Source organism: Stegostoma tigrinum, chromosome 5 (genome assembly GCF_030684315.1).
Source record: "Stegostoma tigrinum isolate sSteTig4 chromosome 5, sSteTig4.hap1, whole genome shotgun sequence".
Taxonomy (NCBI): domain Eukaryota; kingdom Metazoa; phylum Chordata; class Chondrichthyes; order Orectolobiformes; family Stegostomatidae; genus Stegostoma; species Stegostoma tigrinum.
The window spans coordinates 15,227,689-15,241,670 of NC_081358.1; the positions used below are offsets into that span (position 1 = coordinate 15,227,689).

Sequence of the window (13,982 nt, forward strand, 5' to 3'; positions counted from 1 at the left end):
CAACCAGGACCACCAACATTCAGCCCCATCATAAGTCACATACAGTGGCAGCTGTGTGTACCAACAAAATTCACTGCAGCAAATCATCAAGACTCTTCTCAAGCTCTTCAAGGAACTTCCAAAATTGCAATGTTCATCAGTAAAAGACCCAGGGTAGTAAATGCATGGAAGCACTATTACCTGCACATTGCGCTCTAAATGACACACAGCCTGATATAAAACTGCATTGCCATTCTTTCATTATTGCTTGGTTAACTTCCTGGCACTTCCTTCCAAAAAACATTGTTTGGCCCCGTATATCGCAAACATTGCAGCTGTTCAAAACAGCTGCTCACTATCACCTCTTCCAGAGAAATTAACTACAAGCCTTGGAAAATCCTGGAACTCTCTTCCTAACAGCCTTGTGGACCTGTCAACGCAAAATGGAATTCAGCATTTAAGAAGACAGCTCAACACCACCTTCTCAAGGACAACACACAAAGGGAAATAGATAAAAGCCGAATAAGCTGCAGATGCTGTAAATCAGGAACAAGAACAAAGTTGCAGGAAAAGGTCTGGAATCATCTAGGAGGGAAAAAAAAACCAGAATTAACGTTTTGGGTCTGGTGACCCTTCGTCAGAACTGGAGGGAATAAATGTTGGCCAGGCAGCATCAGTCGCATCCCACAAAAGATTTTTTTAAAGCTTTCTTCAGCAGATAAAGATTGGCAATGCATGAAATCTGTATTATTCAGATTATATATTATGTGAATACAGTAGACCAGAACCACATGAGAGACCCTTGCTGGGTTATGATGAAGGGCTCAACTGTCTGGATCTGATTCTATCTTTAGCAACCCAGTAGCCTGCTGAATTTTTGCCTGTATTTTCTAGAGCTGGCATTTATGATGTCCCTTAGGGATGGAAATCTGCTGTCATTACCTGCCTGTCCTGCATATGCCTGATGCCTGGATACATGGCAGTGTGGTTGACCCTTAACTGCTCTCTGAATGAGCCAAATAAGACACTCAATTCCAGGACAATTAGGGATCAGAAACAAATGCTGGCTTTGACAGCGCCACCCACATCCCATGAAAGAATATATGTAGAATAAAACACTTGTTGTCAGGAGTTTGTGTGTTCCTTACAGAGAGTCATATCTTTAGTGGATTACTTATGTCCTCAAGAATTCATCTCTGAAGATGGTAATTATGCCAACACAGCTCTGGCACATTCATAAGCACTGTGGCCGTTTCCAGAGAAGTATGATCCTACTTGAAGGATCCACTTCCTATGATCATCACTCAGATGGCTTATTTCCATTTTGTTAGCTGGATGTGACTTCAGCCTTACTCCAGTTGTGTGCTGCTCAGGCCTTACTCATGTCTTCCTTACCTCTAGTTTCAGCTGTTCATCTAATAGACTCAATTCACACACATTTCTGACCAGCCTGTTCCATTTTAAACTCCTTAAATATAAAAGAGTGCAAATCACTGCTGTCTGGGTCTCAACTCAGGGTAAGTCCCATACCACTATCATTCCTGTGTTTACTGGTTTGTGTTGACACGTGATCAAGCAAGATCTTAATTTTAGAATTAATTCCTTGTTTTTAAGTGAGTGCCATCCCTCTATTTCTGCAACCTTCCCCAACTCCACAACCCTCTAAAATATATGTGCTCCTGTAGTTCTGGACTCTTGTTTGCCCCAGTTTTAAGTGTCATGCCATTGTTGATAGTCCCTCCTGACACACACACACACACACACACACACACACACACACACACACACACACACATCTGAGGTCTCCTTTTGGGGATTGGTAAGCAATTTAGCAACTTTATTTGATAGGGCATATCTGAGTTGCAATGGAGACTTAATCACATTAAACACCAAATAAATTCAGCTTATGTTTGCTGAATTCATAAGATGCATGGACACCCCTTTTTTTCAAGATTTCAGGAAATAAATTGTCATTCCAAGAAAGAATACAACATCAACTTGGGCTGTAATTTAATATGTGGATTGCTTGGTTAGTCCAAACATTTGAATTGCTGGTTAGAGCTAAGATTTCTCATAGATCATATCTTAGTTCTAATTGGATTCCTAGTTTGGGAGAGTGAGACTATATTTCATTAGATTTGCTGCCTTGAAAAGATTTCTGGGAAAGCAGACATTTCCATCAGTCTTTGCAGGACATTACTAAGTGAGACAGATAATGGAGGAATAGTTGAGGGGAGGGGCTGGCCTTGTGGTGGCATTGCTGGACTGTCAATCCAAAGGCCCAGATAAAGTTTTGCAGAACTGGGTTCGAATTCCATCATGACAGATGGTGGAATTTGAATTCAATTTTTAAAAAAATCAGTTAAGGGTCTCATGATGACAATGAATCCATTGTCAACTGTTGGAAAAACCCATCTGATTCACTAATGTCCTTTATGGAAGGAAACTACCATCTTTACCTGCATGTGACTCCAGACCCACAGCAATGTGGTTGACTCTTAACTGCCCTCTGGGCGGTTAGGGATGGGCAATAAATGCTGTCCTAGCCAGCGACACCTTCATCCTGTGAATGAATAATAAAAGAAAAAAAAATGATTTCAATCAAATTTCAAAATGGTCCAGATACAAGATGAAGTTGTCGTTCAATGGAATGATGCAATTAGAATTAGGATGAAAGCACCTTTACTGGATTGGCTACTAGAGCAGAAGGCAAATTGGATCATCAATCATTGGTGATTAGCGAATTAGAAAAAGAAGTTCCTGATCTGCAAATGATACTGCCACTTCTGTAAGAATGAAATCTGAAAAATACCACTTATTGTTCAGTAATCACGTGAATATGAAAACATTTACATGTCTGCACCTTTTGCAACTGATGAGGCTAAATGAGGCAAGTTGATTATTAATTTGACCTGTCTACTGTGCGATTACTTGCCAAGTTCCTTTGGAGAGAAAAAGATTACTTTTCATATTTGAACAATCATGATTTCAGAATTAATAGAATTGAACTTTAAGGCCATGTTCTTTAGACATTTATTTAACTTTTCCTGAACCACTGCATTCTTTATCTGAATATTCATTAGAAAAGAATTGTCTTTTTCCTCTTCATTTTGGCAGAATTGTTGGAACTTGAAATAGTCTCTCTTCAGTTGCATTTGTGATGAAATTGGAGGAATTAAGTCCAGCTTCCATTAAAATTAATTTATGTGGGAGTTTTTGGAGAACAAAAACAAATTAGTGCTTCAAATTCTTCACGCTTTCACAAATCGTGTTATCTCAATTCATACTGCAAAGGTATATTTTGTGAGGATGTGCTAATGATGGGAGACTGCAGGCCAAAGTACCTGTTTTGTGAAGATCCAATTTTCAGTTATTAATCTTAATGACTGGGAAAACAAGTGCATTATGAATTTGGCTTTGCTCCATGCACAATCATCCTTTTTTCTTTCTGAAACAAGAACAGAAATTGCTGGAGAAATGCAGCAGGTCTGGCAGCATCTGTAGAGAGACAGCAGAGTTAAGGTTTCGGGTCCACTGACCGTTCTCAGAATATTCTTCTTCTGTAAAATGAGATCCTTATGGCATAAAACATCTCCCTTATTAAGCCTTTTATTTGGTCTGCATTTTCCAGAAATACAGAAATTAGTGGAGAGAAGATATGAACTCTGATGCAGCATGACAGAGCACACTTTGCAAGACATAATGGTTACAGAGGTGAATCATGTACAGCCCTGTTTGTAACGCTACCTGTGTTGCGGGAAGGTGATGAGTTGTGGGCAATTACATTCCCATTGAGAGAAAAGCATCAAGTGTGAAGTTGACAGGTTGTTATTATGGTAGCTAATAGTGGCATTGCAACATAAATGGCCTCACGGGGGAAACCCAAGCGAAAGGAGATCTCATTAAGCTTTTTAAAACATTGGAATGAAAAAAAAACAATAAGATAAATCACAGCAGAAACAACTGCAGTTTATTGATCTCAACTTAAGTGAAATTGCTATGTTCTATTTTCGCTTTTATGCCTTTTTAAAATTTTACAGAGGAATAAGAAAGATGATATTGTCAACACTTTCCATGTGTGAATAATGCTGAAATAAATTAAACTGGTAAAATTTGCATTAACGCTTAAAAAATAGGTTTGTAAATAAATAACTAGGAAGAAAAATTCACAGGCTAGATTAACCACCGTGTTCAAATTCGTATGTATTCCTGTCATCCAAAACTCTGTACTAGAAGTTCTAATTTACAAAATATCCTCTTTGTTATCACAGTGTGACAATCACATATTGTTTCTTTATCATGATGTTTTTAATGAAAAAGTATTAATTATTTGATATTAAGGTGAAAACCTGAAGGGTATCTTGTTTATATTCATTACACAATTTTGAACAATTTATGTTTCAGCTGTCTCGACATAAAATCACCACAGGCTGTTGCATGCCAAGATGAACTTATTTATGGCTTGAATGATTTTTTTTTTCCGTCTGCAATATTATTTATCTAAATCCTCTTTTTCCACACCTTTTCATTACAGGATTTATTTATACATGTGGAGGGACATTACAAGGATTAAATGGTACAATAGAAAGTCCTGGCTTCCCATATGGGTATCCGAATGGTGCAAACTGTACATGGATCATTGTGGCGGAAGAACGCAACAGAATACAGATTGTGTTCCAATCCTTTGCTTTGGAGGAAGAATATGATTATCTTGCATTGTATGATGGGCAGCCTCATCCCGTAAACTTTAGGGCAAGGTAAGCATTATTTTGCATGAACTCTGACATGAACATTAAACATCATGTTTAGAATTTGGCCTCTTTTGGTGACTATATTCTGGGAGTTTTAGAACACTTTCATTAGATTTCTTTCTGATTGTAGTTCACAAATTTCAGAACAATACAATTTTCTCCTATGTCAGGCATTGCATTCACATTGCATACATTTACCGATAACTGATATTTTTCGTCATGAATTTCACTTAATTCCAATTGAAACATTCATTTATAAATCATCACAGAAAAGAGAGTAGTCCATTTGTACTGGAAATTATTTACTAATCTTTACTGTCATGTAGCAATTATAAAAATGCTTGCTAAGATAATAAAATGTGAGGCTGGATGAACACAGCAGGCCAAGCAGCATCTCAGGAGCACAAAAGCTGACGTTTCGGGCCTAGACCCTTCAACTCTCTGATGAAGGGTCTAGGCCCGAAACGTCAGCTTTTGTGCTCCTGAGATGCTGCTTGGCCTGCTGTGTTCATCCAGCCTCACATTTTATTATCTTGGAATTCTCCAGCATCTGCAGTTCCCATTATCTCTGATAAAAATGCTTGCTTTTTACTTTCATTCTAAAAGTTGCTGTCGGACACCGAGTTTATTTGTTACGCCTGTTTCCTATAATTTTCCGAATATTTGATTTGTTTCGTGTGCCAGGTTCAATCCAGGCATCTTCTGTAAAAAAAAATGTTTTGGTGTACTCAAACAGTCAACAATCAGGAGATTTCTATTTCATTAAAATGAATTTGAATGGAGTTTCCTCCATTCCATTCCACATGTCAAGAAAAGCTGTTTCTACTTGCAATAGTCAGGTGTTTTAACCTCCACCTCAGAAGTTGTCGTAATACTTCGGAACTTTGGATAGAATCAGAACTTTCATTTTATAGAGTATTTAATAATTAGTGTGACAATTTCTAATTCAAATTGCAGATTTCCCATAAAATTGTTCATGGACAAATGACACCCACTTGTTGTAATTGGCAAATTTGTATGAAAATGGAAATTTATTGTTGGAACTTAGGTGACCAGTACATTCGATGTGGGACTTCAAACTCTTACACCTTGATTTGGATATAAATGGACGGAATGCATAAAACTTCAAGAGCTCTAAGGGTTCTCTGCAAATTGCATTTGGGCAGTCTCAGCAATTTCCTAGCGTCCATAGTGGCCCAGCATACGTCTCTGTTTTGGACGTAAGTTGGTAAACTCGTTTAATGAGTTTACAGAATGGCTGGTGTGATAAATTGTGAAAAAATACATTAAACTAGATAAATAATGCTTACTCTTTTAAAGGGAAAGTTAAAACATCTGATTATTGCAAAGTAGAAACAGCTTTTCTTGGCATGTGGGAAGGAATGGAGAAAAATCTATCGTTAAAAGACTAGCATCCATGTACCTTGAGCTCAATTTTAAAACTAAAATTGGCTACAATGAAGAACTTGTTGATCATAAATAAAATGATTGTTGAAAATTAGTGAGTAATTGAGTAAGCACAGTAAGTTAAATCCTAAATGCAATGAAAAACCTCTCCACAATAATGATTATGCTAAAATCTATGAAATTGTAAATGCCTGTAAATTTTTAATGGTTGGATGCTGGTAAACCTTGATTTGTAATCATTTTTGAGAAGTATTTTCATGCATTTGTTTTTATTAATTGATGCAAGCCTAGAAATTCCATTCTGCAATAACAATTAGTGGATGTAAGGTTACAAGGAATCATTTTGCTATTTTAATAGAGCTATTAAAACACTAAAATTGGAAAGTTTGTGTCTGTTAAGGAAGTGCAACATATTTATATGAGTTTGTTTGCCATTCATTTTATCATTACTTATTTTGGATTGTATTCTTTACTTTTGCATTTGACAAGAATAAAGATTGTTTATGCTGTGTGATATGAAGCTGAATTAGGTGTGAATAAGGAAAACTATGGTGAAATGTTAAATGAACGAACGAAGAAGTTGATGAGTAAATTATACCAACAGGACTGAATTTTAGTCACTTTTCATGGAAAAACATTTAAATTAGCTTAATGTAACAAAGATGAAGTTCATTAAGCGATTGAAATCAAAGATTTTGCACAATGTTTTATTCTGAATCATTTAAATTCAAATGGAAGTGAATTGCAGTTCCCCCTTTCTGCACCTGATAAACCAAGATCAAAAGCAATGATGTGGTTCAAGTGATTCAACAAATTCATGAACAGAAGATATGTTCCAAATTATTGAAGAGTTTGTGGTGTTGGCTGATGTGCAAGAGATATATATTTGATAGAACGCTCTGGCCAGAATGTTCTGCTTTGAAATACTTTCTGCCTATGCACCCTTGTGAGAGGAGGCTAATAAAGCCTCAACATCTGCTTTGCAATTAGGATAACAGGCGCATGAGAATGTAGGAAGGCTAATCAGAAGAACGAAAAGGAAGCATCATTTTGAAAGATACTGTCTAAATTATTTTCATTGAGTTTACTTTCCCAGTTATTTTTAATCAACCTGTTTGAATTGTTATGACACATCTTCGAGCAGGTAAGTCTTTGACCCAGGCCTCACTGCATTACAAGGCCCTGAATAAATTCCATTATGTTTTAGGCACAGGTGAGATCAACACACCTTGCCTTCATATGGAGACACCATTGAAGCTTTCGAGAATGTTTCTGTCTGGTTTTGAACTGAGACTGCACTGGAGGTTTTGTGAATTGCATCAGGAGAAGGCATACCTTGGTGAACTAGGATGAAGGGAAACAAAACCAGTGGTCAGTTGTTGAGAGAATAGCATCTGGACATCAGAGAGTGAAGCATGAAGCAGCGGAATTCCAACTCTCAGAAGATATTACCTGGAATATTGGGGGTACAGGCAGAAGCTGGGTTAACTTGTTATGCTGGAGCACCAGCGGTTCAAGGACACATATATCCACGGTCTCCGAAAGGATGTCCTCCTGCCTGTGGAACCTGGTTGGCAAACATTAACAACAGCTGCCAGAAAATACTGGCTTCAACTCCTTTGCCTCCAGATTTGTTCAGGGCTCTGCTGGAGACATTCTAAGATCCCCCATATATTGAGTTATAAATCCATATTTCATTTTTTTTGTCAGGACAATCATTTAGGCCAACTTTGCTTATAATGATGACGGTCTCCTTGTGCCTTCCCACAGATTCAGGCATTCAAATGCACACTCATGACAATCTGTGCATCCAACGTCCCTCCTCCCACAAGTGAACTTGGAATATTTGTTAACTATAAGATCTTGGCATTTGAAGCAGTCCAGAAGGGGTAGACACTGAGAGCCATGAAATGTCTACTTCAAACGTAGCTGCTGTCTCTCAAAAGCCTGATAGCCAGAGTTACAGTGTCACAAAGAATTTCATATACACATGAATTGTATCATCAAATCAGTCATCAACATGAAGATTAAAATAAAGCCTATCGTTTCTTTTAATCATTCATGAGATGAAGGCATCACTTTTAAGTCCAGCAGTTGCTGTCGATTGTGTGAAGAAAACAGTTCCTTGTAAAACTAATGAGACCTTGGAATGTGTATGTGACTTATTGACCATTGATGACAGCCTGAAGGTCATCAGTGATTACTTCTACTTCACAGGAAGGGTGATGGTCAATTTGTGATGACCAGTGTGTTAGAAAGGGCAGGTTGAACCCTTCTGACAATTAAAATTGACCACAAGCCCCGAATCTGTTACAATGGGAGTAGAGGTCCCCTTCTAATAATTAAATCCGATACACCCAGAGAAACTCGCCTCACCATGACTAATCTGTTAAAAAGAATGGTTACATGAAAGAAAATCCCTGATATTCACTTTACAATCAACAAGTAACAATTTATTTATTTAACTGTAACAATGAACAAATTAACAGAACTACTAACAAATCAAACAATTCCCTCTGAACTACTAACCATTCCTAAATGAAGAACAAAATTCTACTGGTATACTGTTCCAATAAATACAAGTACAACTTATAAAAACCCAAGTAATAATAATAATAATAAATAAAAACTTAGACTCTCAGAAGTACAGCCTGGTTAAGTCTTCTGCAATATTCTTTGCCTTCTCTGTTGATCCTTCTATCAGGAAAGCTTTCTCTATGAATTCTTCTGTCAGGAATTTTAGTGAGGAGTGCCATGGTACCTTTATGAATAGATGATGCCTTCTCTTAGACATTAGAGATTTCTGTGAGAGCTAGATATTTACTCGTCAGATAGCAGTTCGCTCTCACACCAATTTTCAAAAACCCTCTTCTTATATACCCCGGATGACCTGTCAATGTTCTTATAATAGAATTGGTCTGAGGCTGTCAAAGCAATCATATTTAAATTCAACTCTAAGTGCTCTGTTTAAATTAATTGGCTGATCTTCAAGCAGTGTCCAACACATCAAGACCAGCTTATGGTTTCCAATCGTATAGGCAATCAATAATGTTTTGATTTCGGACTGTACCTATTCAGCTGATTATAGACACATTTTCTATGTAAACATCCAAGCTTAGAAAAGCACTTGACCTCTTAAAGGAATCACACACTCTTCCCCTCTGCTGTTTTTACAAACAAATTCTAGCTTCCTATCTTCCAATTCATGAGTACTCTTTACAACTTTGTAACAAATGACATGGTGAAGATTGCTCATGCGCAATGTTTATAATTAAGTAATTGATCATTTCATGAGGTACACATGCAGAATTCTGTGATTATCTGTAATGTGTAAGTACCTGATTAATGCAATTGCCCCTGAAATTGCCTCACATCACTCACAGGTGGTACCTTCTGCCCCAGGCATTTTCCTTGCCCTGTTTTTTGCATATTGTCCAGCCTTCTGACCTGCCATACATCTTTGTGCAATAGGCTTTTTCTCCTAAGTTTGAAACTTGCCTTGACATTTTTAGTTAAGCAAAGATGGCTGGTCCTCGTCTTGTTTTGAAACATTTCTGTTCCATGTCTAATGAAATGTCCCTCTCAGTGTTTACCGTTACATCTTGATTGATCTGTCCCTTATTCTGATGCCAATTGATTTTAGCTTATTTTGCTCTCATGTCCTCATAACGGTATTTATGTAAGTTTAATATAACAGTCTTGGACCTACTCTTCTCTCCCTCAAACTTAATATACGATACGACCAAATCATGGTTGTTGCTCATCAGGAATACCTTCACAACAAGTTTATTAATTAATCCTATCTCATTGCACAATATCAGATTTCATACAGTCTATGTTCTGGTTAACTCCAGGGCATGGTGTTCTAAGAAACTATGCATAAAACTTTCTACAAACTTTTCACCTAGGCTACCTTTTTCCATCTGGTTTTTGTATGTAGACTATAATTTTTCATGATTATTTCCATACCTTTCGACAAGTTCCCAATACTTTTTCAATTATACTCCACCAAATTGTGGGGCCTGGATTCCACTTTCTTGACTTCTTGCCTTTACTACTCTTCATTTTTATTCAAACTGCATCCTGCTTTCCTGAACTTAGGTCATTCCTCTCTCTCTTTCTTAGGTTGTCCTTCCAGGATTATTGAATGGAATTACCCTTTACTATTTCCTCGCTTTCTATCCTTCCTAAATGACATACACTCTCCATATTCATGATCCAATATACCCTGTGAGCATATCTCTATAATAGCTATGATTGTGCCCATTTATTTCTGTTTGTGATATCAGTTCACCAGTTTTGTTTTGAATGCTACCTGCATTCAGATACAGAGTACGCCACAGATAGAAAAACACAGATGAGTGTAGCATATTTCCTTTCCTTATGACATATGTGATCAGACAGACTTTTTTGGGAGTTGATGATACCTTCATGGTCATCATTGGAAAAGCTGACTATCCATTCTGGACTTATTACTTTCTTTGCATTGAAATTCCACCAGCTGCGACAGTGGCTTAATATTTAGGTAGGCAAATTATTTCTGTGCTTTAGTTGCTCCAGCTTAAATAACAAAATCATTGATCTAATGTGTGCCATTTTTGTTGTATAGTCTTCATTTGTTAGCACAACTTCAGTTCAGCTTCTCCTATCTTAACTCTGAAACATATTGCCCATTTTTATTGCATGCATCTTAGCTCATATTAAGCATATGATTATATTTGTTGTCAAAAAGCAAAATGATGAAAAAGATATATAAATCCTCAGAATTAATGTAAAACCTATACACCAGTACTTTCAACTTGATGAAATAATTCTAAAGTATAAATGATAAAAAATGAATTTTCCTGCCCTTTTAACATATATATTTTCTTACTACTGATATATCAATGACCTCAGCTATATATATTTCCCGCACATCATTCAGAGCCCTTTCTTTGGGAGGTGATGGACTAGTGGTATTGTTGTTGGACTTTTAATCCAGAGACCCAGGTAATGTTCTGAGGTAGTAGGAACTGCCGATGCTGGAGAATCTGGGATAACGCGGTATGAAGCTGGATGAGCACAGCAGGCCAAGCAGCATCAGAGAAGCAGGAAAGCTTGACATTTCAGGTCGGAACCCTTTTCTGAACCTTCTGACCCTTTTGGCCCGAAACGTCAAGCTTTCCTGCTCCTCTGATGCTGCTTGGCCTGATGTGTTTCATTTAGCCTCGCACTGTGTTATCTCTAATGTTCTGAGGACCTGAGTTCAAATCCTACCACAGTAGCTGGTGAAATTTGAATTCTATTTTGAAAAAATCTGAAATGGAGAATCTAATGACCATGAATCCATTGTCAATTGTCAGGAAAAACCTATCTGGTTCACAGTTGTCCATCAGGGAAGTAAACTGCCATCCTTACCTGGTGTGGCCTACATGTGACTCCAGAACCACCACAATGTTGTTGACTCTCAACTGCCCTCTGGGCAATTAATGAGGGGCATTAAATGCTGCCAATGCAGTGATGCTCTCATCCCATGAATGAATAAAGGGAAAAAAAATTCCTCTGGTCACAGAACTTCCAATCACTCCATAATATCATAGTTCATTTGTTATATTGTCATATTTCTTCATAAGTCTGATTTCTAACCATTCAGAATCAATCCTCATGCATGAGATTACAATTGACTTCTTTGAAATAACCAAAATCTTGTTTTAATTCAACTATTTGTATGTATAATCAGTAGTATTTATATGTAGCAAAATGTCCCAAGGTATTTTCCAGAAATTTTGGAAGAAAAATGACTTATGAGGCAAGGAAACTTTAGAAAGGATAATTATGGTCTGAGAAGAAATATATTGGTTTTAAGGAAGGTTGGCCTTCCCCCATCCACCCCAACCTCTCAGCAACCATTGGTGTAATGCCTTTTATTATTAAATGAAGTGAATTTTTCTCCCACCGCTGATTTTAGTCTTCTGAAAGCTAAAGCCAGGAAATAAAAAATTACGTGGTACTTCCTAGATAATAAAGTGTGAGGCTGGATGAACACAGCAGGCCCAGCAGCATCTCAGGAGCACAAAAGCTGACGTTTCGGGCCTAGACCCTTCATCAGAGAGGGGGATGGGGTGAGGGTTCTGGAATAAATAGGGAGAGAGGGGGAGGCGGACCGAAGATGGAGAGAAAAGAAGATAGGTGGAGAGGAGAGTATAGGTGGGGAGGTAGGGAGGGGATAGGTCAGTCCAGGGAAGACGGACAGGTCAAGGAGGTGGGATGAGGTTAGTAGGTAGGAGATGGAGGCGCGGCTTGGGGTGGGAGGAAGGGATGGGTGAGAGGAAGAAAAGGTTAGGGAGGCAGAGACAGGGTGTACTAATTTCAACCTGGTTCTCCAGTGTAGCAAGAAGCCAACAGTTTTTAACTTATAGCGGCTTCATAATTACACTCTCTCCAACCATTGATTAACTTTATTTCACAATCTCATATTGTATAAAGTAGAACTGCCATTTCTTTACCACCAATGCTATCGGTGCTTCCGAGAAGCCAGGTTTCAACTTCCATTCCTAAACAATACAATTCAATCAAACAAAAAATCTTTTCTGAACTCAAGTACTTCTCTCAGGTATGGTATAGTTTTTCAGGCATATTCCTGGAATTATAAAGGATGTGTAAGATGTGTCCTTTTTGTTTCATCAATGGCTACTTTCCGCAAGTTTTCTTTTATTCCTACTAGGCAGTAGATTATTTGATTTTCTCCTATTCCACATTTTACCCTCAATGTAACTCCCGTCTTTAAGTATAAGGGATGAATTACTAGGAAAACCGCCGAGATCTGGCTGCCTTGCATCATTTACTCCTGTGCCTCACTACCTTTGCAAAAGTACTCATTACTCCAAAAGAACTCTGAAGAACAGAAATAACCCACAATATCTTTCCCTCATAATCAATCATCTCCTTTATATCTCTCCTCATCCTCTTCACATTAATCTCGAGAAGAACAAAAGGATCATGTATTGTTTTGTCATTAAAACTGAGAATATTTATTCAGATTGGCTCTGAGGCTCATGCTGTCCCCTATTTTTGCTTCAACCTTTCCTCTTCTGTTGTCCTGAAACCATCTGCTAGATTTCATGAGCCACTGGAAAAAGGCAGGCTTTTGTCAGAAAGACATGGAGACAAAATATAAGGTAAATGGCATGATTCTAAAGGGGGTAATGGAGCAAGGAAACTTGCGTTGAAATGGTCATCAGTCATTAAACATGGCAGGGTTGGTTAGAGAGCATGAATAAAGCAAGTTATCCTAGGAAGGGCTCCTGTGGTGCAGTGGTAGCATCCCTTCCTCTGAGCCTGGAGGCCTGGGTTCAAGTTGCACCTACTTCAGACAAGCATAATAGCGTCATGTTGACTAGAAATTATCCACAGTAACCTAGTTTGTACTAATGAGGACACACAGTACAAGGCGAGGAATTTTGTTGAACGAGACATTAGTTTGGCCTCTACAGAAGCGTGGCTGCAGCACTGGGCATTTCACTGTGGGAAGGGTGTAATGACATTGGAAATAATACACATAAAGTTTACAGGAATGGTTCCTCAGTTGAGGAATTTAAGTTGTGAAGATAGATTGGACAGGCTCAGTGTGTTTTCCTGGGAAAGTTCAAAAATCACACAACACCAATTGTAGCCCAAAACACAAGCTTTTGGAACTGAGAAAAGAGAAGGCTGAGAGGGGATCTGATTAAAGTATTCAAAATCATAGAGATCTGGATAGAGGAAGTTGAGATACAATGAGCTGACTTGTGAAAACATTGAAAACATGTGGACATGGGTTTAATTTGATTAGAAAAAGAAACAAAAATGATAAGAAGATATTTTTTC

General features: G+C 37.8%; 1 protein-coding gene across 1 annotated transcript in view; it reads left to right on the top strand.

Annotated features, from left to right (window-relative positions):
• Positions 1–13,982, top strand: part of csmd3b (CUB and Sushi multiple domains 3b) — a 1,751,526-nt gene that overhangs the window by 160,186 nt on the left and 1,577,358 nt on the right. The window contains exon 2 of the mRNA XM_048529668.2: positions 4,514–4,736. Within this exon, the coding sequence (XP_048385625.1) occupies positions 4,514–4,736 (223 nt within the window). The remainder of the gene's footprint in view (positions 1–4,513; positions 4,737–13,982) is intronic.